Source organism: Prosopis cineraria, unplaced genomic scaffold (genome assembly GCF_029017545.1).
Source record: "Prosopis cineraria cultivar Desert tree isolate PC_DT_omini unplaced genomic scaffold, ASM2901754v1 PC10, whole genome shotgun sequence".
Lineage (NCBI taxonomy): Eukaryota > Viridiplantae > Streptophyta > Magnoliopsida > Fabales > Fabaceae > Prosopis > Prosopis cineraria.
This window is the reverse complement of record NW_026555341.1, coordinates 2,020,000-2,037,519: the sequence shown is the minus strand read 5'-3', so window position 1 is coordinate 2,037,519 and position 17,520 is coordinate 2,020,000. Positions and strand designations below refer to the sequence as shown.

At 34.3% G+C, this 17,520-nt stretch overlaps 1 protein-coding gene across 10 annotated transcripts; it reads left to right on the top strand.

Moving 5' to 3' along the window:
- The first annotated feature begins 2,008 nt into the window (after positions 1-2,008).
- LOC129322297 (proline-rich receptor-like protein kinase PERK4) lies at positions 2,009-10,409 on the top strand. 10 transcript variants are annotated; one of them, XR_008596245.1, is made up of 10 exons: positions 6,173-6,557; positions 6,684-7,466; positions 7,749-8,147; positions 8,235-8,321; positions 8,475-8,545; positions 8,696-8,772; positions 9,079-9,223; positions 9,482-9,643; positions 9,732-9,893; positions 10,043-10,409. XR_008596245.1 is itself a non-coding variant. In XM_054968540.1 (9 exons), exons 2-9 carry the CDS (start codon positions 7,331-7,333, stop codon positions 9,807-9,809), a joined length of 1,155 nt encoding a protein of 384 aa, XP_054824515.1. In that variant the 5' UTR covers positions 6,173-6,557; positions 6,684-7,330; the 3' UTR covers positions 9,810-10,409. The 10 variants fall into 10 exon arrangements, 6 of the variants coding, with proteins under 6 accessions (XP_054824519.1, XP_054824520.1, XP_054824517.1 ...); XR_008596244.1 differs by having other exon boundaries at positions 9,979-10,409; XM_054968540.1 differs by having other exon boundaries at positions 9,732-10,409.
- The last annotated feature ends 7,111 nt before the right edge of the window (positions 10,410-17,520 follow it).

Here is a 17,520-nt window from a genome sequence, read left to right as displayed (position 1 = left end):
CTTGATTTACACATTTGTGACTTGGATTCCACTTGGTAATTGTTCTTTGCATCTCTCTTCAGGTTATACTCTCTTTCATCTAAAATTATAAAATACTTTTAAATAAAATTTTATATATTAATAAAATTTATTAAATATATTTTATAATTTTATTTTTTAAAATAAAAATATAAATTTTTAAAAATACCTTTCATTTAATACTTCATTAATAAAAGAATATTAAAAAAAATATATATAAAAAGATAATATTAAAAAAATATTATTAATAAAACTTTATTTTTCTCAAAATATCTTATATTTTAAAATATTAATTTTTTTAAAAAATATTTTATAATTTGAGATAGAAAATATATAAGATATCTGTTAAGTGAATAGAAGAAAATAGGACAATAAGTCTGTTTTGTGTCTGATTCTTAATCTTCATTCTCCAACATTATGAGTGTAATGTTTTCAGAAAATAGATGAATCGACTTGTTTTAGTTAGAGTGAAGGGAAGAGTCTAGATCCGTCAGGGAAGAAAAAATATACTCTTGTTCTTGATAATTTTATCGTTATCGATGATTTGTTAATGTTGATCTGATTGACCTTGCCTTTGTGAATACGTTCTATTTTTCATTGCTCCGCGAGGCATAACTCCCCTCAAATCTATCATTCAACATAGATTTATTAATTGATCCCTATAACCTCTTTCTTAAGCTCGATTAAGGTAAGACTCAAACCCTTTGGCAATTTATCACCATTTTCTAGTTTATTTCCTACTTTTTCTCCGACTTTATTTTATGTAATTGCTAGATTTTTTTTGTTTTGTGTTTGCGCTATTGACCTAAGAATACTATAAAAAAAAAAAAAGAGGTCCAATCGCATTAAAGTGTTTGCTATGAGGTTGGTTTATTTATTTTTGGCTATTTATGAGAGGAATATAATAAAAGCTTTTACACTTGTGAAGGATTGTGGTTTGGATGATTTTTTCCCCTTGTTGGAAATTCTAGCCATTGAGTGAAAAAATGTTTCTTTTTTTTTTTGGCAATGACAGTTAAATTTTTTGCAATGCTTGTGTGCCTAATTTATGAAGCGTATGCACAGATCTATAACAAGGGACGCCCTGGCATGAATTCTTGACATATTTGCCACAAAATCAATTATTTTCCCCCCTCAAGTTTTACTCTTAACAACTTCCATGCTTGAGGCAAAATGTCTTGGACTAGACCATGAATTTCAAATGCCTTGAAAAGCTTTATTTGTTTATTTATTTATTTAATTTTTTGGAAGGAAAAAGCTCTATTGCTATTGCGGGGCAATTCACGTTGAAAGTGAGAGACCTATGGCAATGATTGAAGGCCCCAAATAATCAACCCATTGCCAACGAGAGCTCACCCGCGATTTCTCTTCTTTCACCTTCCAATGCACCTGAAAAAATGTAAATTGACGGAGTCGTATGTTGTTTTTATCTTTCTTCTCTTTTTTAAAAAACAAAAGTAGATAATATGAAATTAATAAAAATTTAAAACTTCAATTTTACTATTTCAAGGGATTTCTCCATCTATCGGTATTCTTTCCTAACTTCTTATATCTACTATCAAAATCTATTTTACATATTAAATGGAACTTAACTCTGTCATACACGTGTACTTCAAATTGACTAGTTTTCTTCTTCAAATGATCACGAAAACATATTAAATATCTGTACTCAACCACATTTCAATTTTCAATTGCAAGGCCCTTTTTTTTAAAATTTCAAGTCCTTTTATGGTAATTCGCCAGGAACATTTAAATACGTGGTCAAAGCTAAATTTCTTGCTTGCTTTGTGATCTCTCTCTCTCTCTAATGGTGACGAAGACTTCGCGAAAATATTCCATCCGTTCAGCCAATGTTATTCGACCATGTGTCAGCTTTATAATATTGACGAATTCTTCGGCACAAAATGAGAATGAGAAATAATATATATCTATATATATATATATATATGTTGATACTTGATAATCGATAGATAGATAGATAGATATATGGTGTGTGCAGGTCTTCGTAGCGAAGCCCATAGGCCGCTGCGTTGCGACGTTCAGACTGTAGAACAGTCAACAGCTTCATAGACTTGCGTAGCACGTAGGCTACAGTCCCCTCTCTGAGTTTGCCTCTGAAGAAAGGTTCGCTGACGATTAAGGTACATCGCTTTATGCGGCTCTCTCTCTCTCTCTCTCTATGTGCTTTCCATTTCTGTTATGATATCGTTTTGCTGTCGTCTTGTGGCACTCTCAAAGCTTTGAAGCTCGATTGTTCTGACTTTTGCTTGCCTGTGGAAAGTACAAGTCTCTGTCTGTCTGTGAATGAGTTGGCCTTTGAATGGCAAGCGAGATATTTCGGGGTTGTACATTCTCCAAGGTTTCCAGGAACAAATGGAATTTTCTGTGCAGATGAATTCATAGTACGGGAAATGAGTTTATTGAGCCGCTATGAGGATCCCTTTTGCTTTTTTTTTTTTTTGGCCCCCGGAACCCCACTACTCAATTGCCCAATTATGAATTCCCATTTTTTGTCCTTTGCTAGCTAGCTAGTCCTGTGTGAATGAAAATAAAAGCACGTAGAGCTTACTTTTAAGCTCATTATACATAATTTTTCTGGTTTCTTTAATCAATGCAAGGACTCCCATTGCATGTTTCTAATCCCATCACTCAAATTCAATTGCCCACTTCTGGATTCCCTTTGTTCTTTTTTCGGGTAGCGTAGCAGGTGGACTTTGAAAATTGATAACTGAAGTTTCAGGGCTTACCTTTATTTTCATCGCTCTTTGTTTTTTTCCCTGGTTGACAGATTGCAGATTAGGTTTCCTTTTGTTATTTATGTATTCGGCACTAACTTTAATTGGTCTTTATAATGCTCTGTTCGTTCAAAGTGGAAAGTTTGAAGATACATGAAAATGAATGAGTTACAACTTCATGATTGGCATGTCCTTTATTTCCATGGCTTGGCTGCTTTTACTTTGAGATTTGCTACCTCGTTTGTTTGACATTGAGTTCATTATATCAATATATATGTGTAGCATATGGTAGTGTGGTGGATTTGTTTCACCAAAAAATGTTACAGAAGTCATCATTGAAGATTCCATAGTGGCAAAAGCTGTTACCTTCCTGCTTCCTCTCTCTTCTTATGCAGGACAAAGGGGATCAAAATAAAATCATGGATTAATTTTTGATAATTCTTACGTAACTTTATAATGATTATTCTCTTAGACCTTATTTGGTGATTTTGAGGTAATTATGGCTGAATGTACAGGGCTAGCTTTCATGAGATTGTTTGCTTGTCAGTATTGATTACCTGTAAAACAGGGTACAATTTATATAGTTGAATATAAGTATTATTCCAAGGATTTCCCCTTTTCTGATAAAGTACACATTCCTACCTAGTGGATTGTTGGTCATCCACTGGAATAATTGATAACTGTAATTGCTTCAGCTATGTACATTTTTGTGTTGCATTGCCTTTTCATCTTTCCAGAATGAATAGCATCGCATTACAGTAGAAATGAGCCTTTTGTGTCTTAATTTTTTAATACAACTCTTCACTATTAGATTCCAATTATAATGGCAACAAAACCTTTCATTTGAAAATCGATTATCTATTAATGATCTCTGTACGATTTCTATTGCTTTATCTCTTATATGGACCTATGGTTTCTGTGCTTACCTAATATTTTGTGGTTAAAACTTCTTCTTTGCTAGTAAGGCATATATTGTATTTTATTTATAAATTTCTGACTACAGTTTGTCAGTGCTTCCTTAGCAGAAGTAATTCAGATCTCTCATGGATAACCAAGATTACTTGGAATCCAATACCGAAGATTTTCCTTCTATTAACAGTCAAGAGAAGAAACATTTGCCATCCGATCAGGTATGTTTAAAACTGCTTTGTTTCGTAAGAGTGTGGACCATTACAATATAAATTGTTACATGACAGTATGTTTGCAGAAACATGATAATATATAAAGGGGAAGTGTGAAATAATTCTATTTTGAAAATAAGTCCAAGCTCATGCAGTTTAAAGTAATCTGGAAGTTGGTTGCTTTGATTATATACATCAACATTAAGAGAAATGACTAATTTTAGCCATTCAAAATATAATTAGAACAGAACTTTTTTCACATGACTAGAAACAAATTTATACTTCACGTTATAAACTATTCTCCTTATCACTTTCTAGCTATTTGCATTACAAGTTTGAAAGATAGCTACATTGATCTCTTGTTAAATCTTGTAGACAGTTGCTACCATGCCTTGTCGAACCAATTTCTCCAGTCCAACAGCTAGGACTTCTATAAATTCTGCACCTGCTAAGAACATCTTTCCAAATATCTTCAAATGCTACGGTAACATTAGTAGTCATTTCCCATTTGTGTAACCTGCTTTTCACAGCCAATCTTATTTCCAATATTAATCATTAAATGAATGTGTCTAGGAATGTTGACTTCCCTAAATAAGTTTCTACCAAGTAACCTTATGACCACTATCACCCAAATCAGTCCCAGCATTGGCAATTGAGTACTCATGTCATCTGTTTTATAAGGCTTTTAGCAAATATTATCTTCTTCTTTCAAATTAATGCTTTGCTGTTTATCCAAGTCCCAAGCTGCCAAGGTAATATCATATGGTGGTGAGGCAAACACCTTCCCCCAATCCTTAATTTTAGCTTTCTTCTGAATATCAGCATCATCAATATTTAAATTCGAGGAACTTGTCTTCAATAGATTTTCCATTTACATGTGGGTCAAACCAAAAGTATATTGCATATATGTTTGGTTTTCCTTTAGAAACTATCGAAACCACATCTTGATGGAAGCAGCCTTTGGTAAGCAAAATGACTTTCAAATCAACCCTTTAGTGGTGACTGCATGCCCTGTAAGTTTTGAACTTTTTTTAATTTGCTTGGTACTATAGATGCAAATTTTGTGTTATACATGCCTTTCAATCTCAGTATATCTTATAATGAAATCTTAGCTCCTTCCCTGCCTTTTAATCTGGGAGTTGCCCCAAAACCCAACTATCATCTAATGGTTTGGTTACTCCCAAGAAAAGAACATGAAATTCTTACTTTGTTTACATTCACTTCATACTTACTTTTTACTGTAAAGGTAGTTTGAATTTGGTGACATGGCTATATGAACACAATTGCAAAACCAGGGATATGGGTGGATTGAACCTGCTATAAATTTACCCTTGCCAATCTTTATTTCAGTCTTCAAATGATTTGTTGCATAGTGATCTGATTGGCATCCTAATGTTTTCACAACATTGTTAATTCCGTTGCAGCTTCCTGAAACTTCCCATAAGAGGGCATCATGGCAAACTACACATGACAGTTTTAACCCTGAGCTGAAGAAAGACTTGACCATTGAAGATGCTGTGAAGGAGCTTGTTCTTCCATTTGTTCCTGCAAAATCACTCTGCAGGTTCAAATCTGTTTGCTGGAAGTGGAACCAATGGATAAATAATCCTTTCTTTGCTCTCCGGCAGAGTAACTGCTTCCAGAAAACATGTGGTTTCTTTTATCAGTGCCCAGGCACTTATCCTGTCTTCGTCTCTTTGGACTCAAGTGCTTATGGTGTTGCTTGCCCCTCTCTCAATTTCCTGCCTGAATATGTTACTGTAAGGGCTACATGCAATGGTTTGATTTGCTGCCAAGGTACTTCGGGGAACAATGATTACTACATCTGCAACCCTACTAACAAGCAATGGCTGGTGCTTCCTGAGCCAAATCTATACCATGGACCCGAATCAGCTTTGGTGCTTGTCTATGAATCATCACTCCTAAACTTTACAGCAGATTATGAGCTCGTTTGTGCCATTCCTATGATCAATGAACCTGTCGTTCGCTTTGAGATTTTCTCATCGAGGTCCAGGACTTGGAGGGTTGTGGACACAGTATGCTCTGACCTGATTGGCACAAAATTTTGTGGAGATGGATTTTACATGAAGGGATATGTCTACTGGGAGACTTACTGTGGTGAAGTTCTGGCCTTGGATCTCAGGTATGAAATGTATAGCATTTGCTCCCTTCCTGCTAACAGAGGGCCAGAAGGTGTTTTAACGGAATCTAATGGGGAATTATGCTATATTATACCTTATAAGCTAGACAATGACGAATGCTTGCTTGAAGTATATGGGGGTATGGAAAGTTGGTGAAGCAAGAAGATGATGAAGAGGAGGAATGTTTCCTTGCCTTGCCCTGTTTGAGTGGAGGCAAATTCGCAGTTCTTATTGGGTGGAATCTGGTGGTCTATGATGTAAAAGAAGACATGGCCGAGTCTTTGGACATAGGAAGCATTTATGCGGGAGGAAAATTTCTGCCTTATGTGAACAACCTGGTACCTGTGCGCCATCACCAGATGTTCAGCGAGATCAGAGAGGTCTCGGCTCAGCCCTGATGAAACCAAGCTGGCTTTATTGGATTCTAGTTTTCACCTTCTAGTTCTGGCAACCCCGGGACAAGTTCTTGAAGGTTTTCTTCAATGACTTGTCCAACAGTCAAGACAGCCCTTTTTTCTTGTCTTTTCTTGCTCGTTTCTCAGGTACTCTTCAAGTTGTTCTTGGTTTTTTATTTTATTTTTTTCCTTCTCAGAATCTCTCTTAAAGTTGTTTAATGCAGTGGTTCTAAACAATGTTTGATGTCCCTTTTCTGTCTTTCGTCTCATAAGGTTACTGGATCTGAATTCTGTGTGTCTCAAATCCGAAGATTACTCCTAAGCTTTAACTTAGAGGCGCCATATTCATGGAGTTTGTCTCACTTCCCTCATTGTAGGGGGGGGGGGTAGGTATACATGGACTATGATGGTACTGCGCAATAGACGCTTCGCCCTTGTTTTAACTATTATTAGAGAAAACAAGAAATTTCAGTGAGGACGAATTGATTGGCAAATAGAAACTTGAATACTATTCCCTTAAAATCTGTGCTATAATCAAGCTTTGTGATGGTAAAAGCCTCTAAATTAATATTTTGTGAGAAATTAAATATTGCTACTCAGGAAATGGTAAGATCTAAATTTGACTGAAGCAGCCATGATGCAACACCTTTTGACTTTTGGGAACATCTCTATCCACCCCTCACAAGTATCGGCCCAATGAATTTGGTTACAAGCCCGAAATATCCCACAATCTCTAAATCAACAGAAAGAGTATTGTTGAATCGGAATTGACGTACGTATTTCAGTCAGGGATCTCTGAATCGTTAAGAGATCCGATCAAGGATCGGTGAGGGGAGGATGAAGTTTCCGGCATTGAGGTTTGTCTGGTCATAACCGCTGGGCTGGACACTAGAACAAGGCAAGAACATTAACAATACATAATGTCAAAAGCAGTCGGACCAGTGCTTGGCATAGCAGCAATTGTTATTATTGCCATCGCTTTCCGTGTAATTTGCACTTCCAAGAAGAGAAAGAAGGCGCAAAATTATGAAGATCCTCATCTTGCAGCAGCACAAGGTCTCAACACAAGTTATCTTGTTCAGTTTTTCACATCCCTTTGTATCATCGTCTCATTTCTTTCCCTATATGTATGTATATATATATATATATATATATATATATATCATCGAGAATAATTATGCCACAGGCATCTTTAAAAGAAACGCAAGTGAGAATAGTTTCCAAGCGTGGCATATTATAAATGAAGGAATGAATTTAGATTTGAAATATATATAGCTCAACAGATAGTTTGTTAATAGCTAAGAATGGTACATATATATAAGATTTATGCATGTATAGGTGGTGAAAATGACAACAATGCACAGCCATCCGAGAGACAAAAAGGTTCGGAACAAGGATGTGACGAACTGAAAGTGGTAAAAGAGGTGAGCGAGGGTACATTCACGTACGAGGAGTTGGCATTGGCAACGAAAGGATTTGCGAAAGGGAATCTGATAGGAGAAGGAGGACTTGGTTACGTGCATAAAGGTGTTCTGCCTAATGGAAAGACAATTGCTGTTAAAACCCTCAAAGAAGGAGGTTCCCATGGCCTTGAGCCTTTCCAATCGGAGAGTGAGGCCATCGCTCGTGTTCATCATCGACATCTCGTGTTGCTCCTCGGATTTTGTATTTCTCGCGAAAAAAGAATGCTCGTTTATGAATTTGTTCCTTGTTATAATTTGGAACATCATCTTCATGGTAACTTAATTAGCTAGTAATATCCCTTTCTTTGCTCTGTCACCGTTGCTTTTTTACTTTGCTGCCGAGAAGCGTATTGTTTGGCAGGAAAAGGTGTGCCACTCGTGAGTTGGCCTCGCAGGATGCAGATTGCAGTTGGAATTGCCAGAGGGCTTACTTACCTTCATGAAGATTGTAAGCATGTCCTTTTGGCAAAAAAATAATAAGAATAAGAATAAGAATAGTAATTCATGCCCTTCATTGTGATCTTCATTTCTTTATTGTCGTCATTAACCATATATCTTTGCCTTCTCACCTCCATTATATTCTTTACAAACAAACTACCAGGTGATCCTCGGATAGTTCATCGTAATATCAAAGCCGCTAATGTTCTCATTGACGAGAGCTTTGAAGCCAAGGTTCCCTTCTAAGAGTTTTACTTTAATTGACCACATGTTTAGCACTTTCAATATTTCATTTTGTTTATAATGTTAACAAAGAATAAATACTATGGCATTTATGTTGGTGCCAAGGCTAATTTGGTTGGACTAATGCATTCCAATATGCAGGTGGCGGATTTTGGTTTGTCTAAGGTGATATCCGATAACAACACCCATGTCTCAACTCGTGTCATGGGAGGATTGGGGTAAATAATTATTTTTCACTGCATTCTCCAGCCGATCGGTTACCTCTAGTATAAGATTTGCTCCTCTGTCTCTCTCTCTTTTTTTTCTCCCCTGGTCAGTAAATAGTATGATTTAATTAACCTGCTTCTTATTTATCTGTAGTTCATGATTTATACAATTTAAAGTAATCTTAATATTACTACCCAAAAAAGGTAATCTAAATATAAGTCATGGTTTTGAAACATTCACATGGGAAGAAGCTGCAAGCAAAAAGGGGGCAATGAAAGTGTCCATAATTGGAAAGTCTTGATTTTGATGTTCAACAGGTACCTGGCTCCAGAATATGCATCGACTGGAAAATTAACAGAGAAATCAGATGTTTTCTCATTCGGGGTATTGCTATTAGAAATTTTAACTGGGAAACGGCCAATGGATCTCTCTCATGCCCTGGATGATACCTTGGTGGACTTGGTAAGCACCTACTCTCACTCTCACTCTCATCAAGACAAGTTATAAATTTCAATTAGTTATTCTCGTAGCTAATTCTCAAACACACCTACTAGATTGCAAATAGGCAACTAAACTAATTTAACAATAAAAACGAAAACAATGTCAATTAATTCGTTCTTAACTCATATATATAGTTAAGAGTTACGTTAATATATAAAAGTATAAAACCTTGGGAAATTATTTTATCACAAGGAAAATTTAACTATATGCTATGAGCAGGCTCGACCACTACTGAATCGAGGGTTGGAAGATGGAAACTTGGGAGAGTTAGTGGACGCATTTTTGGAAGGGAACTATGATCATCAACAAGTTGCTCGTGTGGCTGCTTGTGCTGCGGCCAGCATTCGTCATTCTCCCAAAAAACGTCCCAACATGAGACAGGTATACTCGTACGCCCTCTTTGACAAGCATTACTTTCTGTCTTGAAGTGTTTGGATGACATGAATTTATATGATGGTGGTGCGTGTAGATTCTATTAGCTCTGGAAGGAAACGCATCATCGGAGGATTTGATTGATGCGGGTATACCTCCTCATGATTTTCATTAGTCAGCGATGCAAATGCAAATACCAATAAGCCAGCATCGTGTGGCGACGTCCTTTTGGGATATCGCTCATAAGATATGTTGAATTGTAAGATCTTTGGTTGAATCAGATTCCAGAGCTTTTAAGATATGTTGAAATATGATTCAAAACTCATATTTATACTAACATGCAGACTCTCGAATTTTAATTTGTTATTCATCTAAAAATTTCTTTTACTCTCGGCCCTCGGTCTGAAGTCAACAGAGGAGTCATGTGTTTAATGCGCTGGAGATCGACATTGCAACTCTCTTCTACAAATGGTAACTGGAAGCTGACTCTCCCACGTGTAGAAGCTTAGAAATGGTACAATTCATTACGACAAGCATGTAGTCGGGATTAATCTGTCTTAAATCCCTTTAAACCAGCAACCAGGAAAGCAAGAGTCTGAAAGATGACAAGAGCAGCTCAGGAGCATCAACTTAAGACCCATAAACAGGGTCGAAGAGTGGGGGCTGGCTTGGGCCATGATTGATTCCTGAGTTTTTTATTTTTCTTGATATTGCATAGATATTTTATATTTTCAACTACCCAAGATTTATGTAATCTTTATAATATATTATATGATATGCCTTTTAATTTCTACTCCCTCATTTTTAAATTTTGGCTTCCCCGTTGTCTATAAACATTGTCAATTGTCAGGTCTTTTTTTAAAAAACAAAGAAAGAAAGAAAGAAAGAAAGAAACTTGACTCAACAGCCTTCCTCCATAATCCATATTGAAGCTAATGGCATAACCAACCCATTTCTCCCATTCTTATTGCTCCTTTCAGATAGTATTTTAGTTTAAACTTTCTAATGAAAATAGTATACTGGTGAAAAATGGCAATAATATTCTTTGTTCTTTTTTTGGACCAACATTCTTTGTTCTAAGATTAATACAATCCGTCACCGTGTAAAATATTAATAAAGCACAAATTAACACAAATCATAAATTTAATTTAACTGTCCAAAATTTCAAAATTTCATCAAAAGCATCGTCAATATAATTCACGTTATTCTTTACATTAAGTGGTGTTTTTTTTTTTCAAAAAACTTATATACTTAGTTTTATGTACTTAACATATTTTTATCCAATTAAATTAAAGCAAGTTTATTTAAGAGAAAATGACAATTAAAGACCCATAAGATCATTAAATACAAATAGAGACCTTAAATTATTGAAAATCTCAATAATGAACAATGGTCTTTATTTAAAATTAAAAATGAGTTAACAAAATTACTTTCAAACATTCAAATTAGAGCTAATTAAGGTGTCAAAAAACCTCAATCAACTCAACCCAACCCGACCATAAAATGTCTAACTCAATTAAAGAAAAAGTTGCCCAAAGATTATTGGGCATGGTTGGGTCAGGCTAAACCATCGGGCAAGGCTAGGGTTAGAGTTAAGCTATTGTGCTCGACTCGACTCAAGATGAATAAAATAAAAAAATAAAATAGGAGCCAAGATGTTGTGTCATTTTGGGGGCTGTGGGGTTTAATTTTTTTAAACTCATTTATCATTTTGCAATGCCTATTTTGTCTACCCCTCTCCTAATTTAATGTAAAGCCAGTAATTTGAACTAGCCTGAACTTGCTCGAAAAAAGTTAGAGCCGAATTTGATTATATGAGCTTTTTTAATAGGGTAAAATATTTCAAACCCGATTTGAACAAGCCAAGCCCGAATTAAGCTCGACTCAAATAAAACCGACAACTAAAATTTTTGGCTCTATATGTATATAAAGTTGGCAATTTTGTTCAAGCCTGACAAGCCCGTCTGAACCCAGCCGAAAAAAGTTATGGCCGGGCTCACTATATGGGCTTTTTTTAAAAAAAATTAGGATGCTTGAAGCTCGATCCAAATAAGCTCGTCACTCCTGAATTACCGACTCTAATTTGATGCCCTAATTTCTCTCCACCTCAATTAAAATGCTCTCACACTCTTCTCACTAATCGACGTCCATCTCCGCCAAATCTAAGACGACAAGGGCTTAACAATGTCATCGATGAATTAGTGTTTTAGTCTCCATCTCCACTTCAGTTCGTTGCTATCTTTAGTTTATAAGTGTCACCATCTTCATTTCTTGGTTAGTTCTTGGGTATTGCAAATCGCAGTGTCACCTCGCCTTGCTTGCTTGTGTTTCTTGGCTTCTCCTTTCTCCTATTTGAGAGAAGAGAGACATGTGTAATGTGTTGTTCTACTTATTTATCAGTCAAAATATTTAAAGATTTGAGACCTTAGACCAAGTAGTAGTGGCTGAGGTGCTTATGAGACTTAATAGTCTCCTTAGATGTTAGGTTTCTTTGACGTTGCCTTTTTGGTCAATAGAGATTAGAGATATTCTTTTATTTTTCAATCCACTTCTATTGAATAATAAAAAAGCAATGGAAATTGTGTCATTACAGGTGACTAAATCTTTTGCTTGGACTAAACAAAAAAGAGAGGGAAAATTTGTAGTTAAAGGAAATTGTAGAAAATTATATTTTTGTTTCAACTTTTTGATTTTGATACCATAGATTCATACGGGTATGATGATCTTTTTTAATTGTTTATTTCAATCATCGCAAGATTACTGGAATAAAAAAAAATTTGGGATGCTCATGCATTATTCTACACTAAATCTTCCTTAGCCTTAGATGATCATTTTTTTTTTGGGAACAGCCTTAAGTGCATATTTTAGATATCTAAATTTGAATGCCATTTCATTTAATGTATATTCTTCTTTGTAAAAATTATATTTATAAGATTTTGGCTATGTTTTTGAGATTATTCTTTGCTTTTTTTTTATTTCAATTTCCCAATTTTCTTCAAGGTAAGAAGATCTAGTCCTCTTTAGTCACAAGTTCTATTCCATTTCCCATCTATTTTTATAATTTTGGTCCCATAGTTTAAGGTTGAAAACACCAAACTTTTTTTTTTAAAAAAAAAAGACAGAGCTTGAACTTAGACATACTCATAAGCTTGACCCTAAAAATCTTTGGCAATCTTTGGGTATGGCTGGGTGTCGGCCTAACAAACATAGCTCGTCCACTTTTAAGGTTGAGCTTTAGGTTCATTATTAGTTCGATCCGATTCTACCCATGCACCCCCCTGATTGTACTAGATTGTGACCATTGGTAATTTCATTTGAAAAAACTAAGATTTATACTTGAAAATAGGATTGCAATAATCCCAACTCATAATAATAATTTTAATAGTTTGAACTCATAATATTTGAAATCTTGAATTTCCAATTGAGATTAATAATAGTCTCATCCCATGATAGTAATTTCAATAGTGGCTTTCATCATGGTCCAAGTGATTTACCCATACATTAACAATAATAAAAATTCATCAATAATTGACTTCATATGCAAAAGCAACTTTAGTGAATTTTCAAGTCATTATCGTATATTCATGAATATCTTTTGAAAGTCTCATATGTGAATTTTAATTTTATATTGGGAAACAACACATTCCCAAGTATGGATCCATGTTTTTACAACTAAAACTAACAATAATTATAACATATTATAGTAATTTCAATGGTGTTTTTTTTTTTAATTTTCCAAGTGAGGGCAATTTTGTAAAATCATATATTTTTAATTCCATATAAGATGCATGGTTCATTATTATAATTTCAATAATTCAAGGTCCTAATTATACTTAATAGTGTTATGAGGTCCTTAATTATCATTTTCTCTTATTTTAACATGTTAATAATATTAATTATAAGAATTATTTATAAAATAAATAATATATAAAAGATTCATATGTTTTGATTTAATTGAAAAAAAAATTTCTTTAAATAAGTGAGATTAAATATATAAGTTTCTTCTTCTTCTTTTTTAACGATTGAATGGCATCATTAGTTGTGCATTTTGTGGTTTGAAAATGCATATAGTTTACACGCTTGTACCACTCTTATCTTAGCTTTTTGGCACTTGTTTTTATATAATTTGAGATAAATGAGTAATATTTGTGATAAAAGGACAGAGAAATATTTTTAGGAAATTTTTCAAGATTTATTGCATATTTTTCCAAATTTTTATTGAATATTATTTTTTATTCTCTAAAATTCATTTTCTATTGATTTTTTATTGAATAACCATAAACTTCATAATGTAGAAGAAAATGGAAGATTGAGAGGCATAATACTTACCTTAGGTGTTTGTAGCTTTCAAAACACTCCCAATGTCATCCAAGAACTGTAACATCCTCAATTTTAAATTCAAATTAATTAAGTTTAAATAGACTAATAAAGTGTATCTATGAGGTGTATGGTTAGAGAGGCCTAACAGGTGTGTTTGATCTCGATTTCAGTTCTAAACGCAGGTTCGAAGGAGAATCAGGTCACCTAGGAATAGAGCTGGCAAAAAGGGCCGGCCCTTGAAGAGCTTGGGGCTAAAAGGGCCGGCCCTTTTAAGCCCGAGTTCCCTTTAGGACCCTGATTTTTGAAGCCCGGCCCTTGATATGACGGGCTCAGAGCCGGCCCTGCGGGCTTTAGGCCCTTTTAACTATTTTTATTTTTTTAAAATTTTTTAATCAAACAAAAAATTACTTCATTCTAATATAATACTCAATCAAGAAAGGTATAAAAAAACTAACTAAATAACATCTAAATGAATTAAAAACATAAATAAAATAATAACAATACAATAAGTAATAGATTGGTTAAGCCGACAAACACCCAATCAAAATTAGAAGAGTAAATGTTGAACTGAATGAATCATTATCATGGATCTAGATGAATTAGGGGATTTAAGGTTGTATTTTTTTTAGAAAATAGCAGCCAAGGATTTCTGTATGAAATTTATATCAATTAAGAATCAATTATTGTTAAAACCTGAATGAAAAACAAGCTACAATGAACTATTATTAATTTAAAATGAGTTGTTATTAAAATCTAAATGAATACTTATTGATAAAGGCTAACTCGAATTCACAAGTATCTACTTAAATTTTGACAACAACTGATCTTTGACTAATATAATTTTTGATCAATGATTCTTCATTACTATTTTTCCTCCTTCTTTTTTACCTTTCATCCTCAGTAAATATGGGCTAATATGTGATGTGGAGTAACATTTAGTTTAATTTTTTTTCAAATGTAAAAAGAGTAAAAATTATGAAAATTAATTAAAAAAATACATATGTGGGCTTAAACAGGCTGGCCCTCGGCCTTGCAAGGCTGGCCCTTTTAAGCCCTAGATTAAATGAGCTTAAATGAGCCAGCCCGTTTAAACCCGATTTATCATTTTGGAGTCCTATTTACAAGCTCGGCCCTACTTTTATACGGGCTTAAACAAGCTAACCGGACGAGCTCGGCCCATTTTCTCGGCTCTACCTCGGAATAGAAGAGGAAAAATTTCTAAGGGAGTAATTTTGTGTCATGCGCCGTGGCTTGTAGTTAGTCCATCGCGATGCATGCATGACAAAACTCCTAGAAAAGGCCATCTGTGCCATACGCTGTGGCGTATTGTGCGTCTGTCACGGCATATGGTCAGATTTTTACAATATTAAATCACAAATCTAAAGTGAAAAAGAAGAGAAGAGAAAAGAGAACGAGAGAGTGGCAAAAAAGCTAAGCTGCACTTGAAGAAACTGATTGTTAGGAGTAATTTAGAGCTCATAAATATTAAAGATAAACTTTTTTGATTAAATCTTCCTCTTTTCTTTCATGTTCTTAATGGTGGAGGTTAAATTTTGATTTCTAATGGTAATTTTCAATCCACAAAAGTTATAGGCCCGAACCCATTAACTTAAATAGAGTTAGTGATGGTAGATTAAGTAAACTTGATATTTATAATTTTATGATGATTGGTGGTTGGAGGACATTAAATGTCCAAAATTTTCATAAATTTAGTGGTTGGTATTATTATGGTTTTATTAATACTCATTTAAGAGCCCAATGTTATAAATGAGAGTTAAAAGAAGTTAAGAAGCCTTATGGGTACTTCTACATGAGTCTAGAATAAATCTTAAGTATTAAGAAATGATAAAATGTTAAAGGAAATTAGCTCAAAATGAATATTAATGTTTTGCATGGTGAATGTTTGTAGTGTAACTACCATTGACATCATTCAAGTTTCTTGAAAGCTTTAAGAGTGAATAATTGAGAGGTGAAACCTTTGACTTCTCAAAAGTTTGAGGTAATCGGGGGAAGTCTATCTCATACTTGTGTGTGCCTATTAGTTTATTGATTTATGAATTATCATTTGAAATGTATAAAATAAAAGAAATGCAAGTGTGGCTTAATTTTTAAAGAAATTCACTAGATCAAATTTGTGAGTTTTATGTCTTATGATGTAAAATTTTTCTTGGGAACAATAGTGGTGGATTTTTGTATTAATGTTTATTGGAAGTGCAATGATTTTTACAAATTAAGAAGCAAAGTGAATCTTTATTTTTAGAGGAGTTCAATGATGTTCAAAAATAGGGAAGTTCACTAATTTTAAAAGTGTAAGGTACAATGATTGTGATTTGGGAGTTCAACGACTTGTTTGGTTTTAAAGTTCTATGAAATGTGTTTGAGAATCCTAATGTTTGTGTAATGATAAAGTTCAATAAAAATTATTAATATAAAGTTTTATGAATGGTATATATGTGAATTATGGAATAAATGTGCATTGCATGATCTTGAGAGGTGGGAGTTCGCCTAGGAAGTGGAGTAGATGATAAACCCATGTGGTAAGGCCCCCATCCGTGTGATGGATTGCCTAGATTAATTCTATCCATATTGTCCCACTAGTTTAATGAGGGACTGTCCCACTGGTTTAACGAGGGACTTGAACCTTGCTAGCTATCCACCGGTTCAATGAGGAAGCTAGTCTAAGGTGTATGACACCTCATAGTGTGAGAAGTGAGGGAAACTATGATCTATGAGTAAGTTGGGTACGCCTTAGCCGAGTAATCCCCTCACGAATGTTTAAGCTAAGGAAGTCAAGAAATATAGACTATCCCATTAAGTTATAGCCCACGGTTTCGTGTCAGATGAATAAGGAGGATACAAGGGAGGTGTGATCATGCATATAGTGAGTAAAGGCACTTGTTGTCTATATTGAGTTCACAATGATGACATTTTGAGTTGAGTATTAATTTTCGTCATTACGCTTGTTAATGATTTTGTGTGATCAACTCTATTTATATGAAAAGTATTAAAAGCATTGTTTTCTAGGTAAAAGCTATTATGTAAGCTGAACTGTGAATATCTAATTTCAATGGTCTCACATGGGTTAAAGTATTAATATTAACTGCCGCTTGCCTTTAAAACTAATGGATATGCATTAGTATGGGCTAGTCACACCTTGGTTACTAAGTAATTATACTCACCTCATTATTTTCAATATTTCAGGGAATAGGTCAAGAAGTGTGGACAATGGAAAACACCTTGAAGCTTAGGATCGCGACCCATTTGTAATAGGCCTTCTTATTTTGGGTAACTTATGTGTAAGAAAATTTTGATTGCCAACTAGGATTTTCCTTTTTGTTACGTACTTGCATTAAGTGAAATGTAAATTGTAATAGTATTTTGAGCCCTTAAGAGAGAGTTGATTGTTATTTGTTATAATGATAGGGCAAAATACTAATGCAAATGAGGGTAGTGAATATTATATAATATTCTAGAAAATCTTGATGGAAGTTATGGTAAACTCCCCCTACCTATGTTTTTGGATTTAAGGGGTTGAGTAGTCAAAATTTAATCTAGAATTATTTCTT

What these genes read in the sequence shown, in the direction of transcription:
- LOC129322297 (XM_054968540.1), top strand. Translation starts at nt 7,331, where the DNA reads ATGTCAAAAGCAGTCGGACCAGTGCTTGGCATAGCAGCAATTGTTATT. An exon ending in TCATCTTGCAGCAGCACAAG is followed by an intron (nt 7,467 to 7,748) that starts GTCTCAACACAA and finishes ATGCATGTATAG; the next exon opens with GTGGTGAAAATGACAACAAT. An exon ending in CGTGTCATGGGAGGATTGGG is followed by an intron (nt 8,773 to 9,078) that starts GTAAATAATTAT and finishes GATGTTCAACAG; the next exon opens with GTACCTGGCTCCAGAATATG.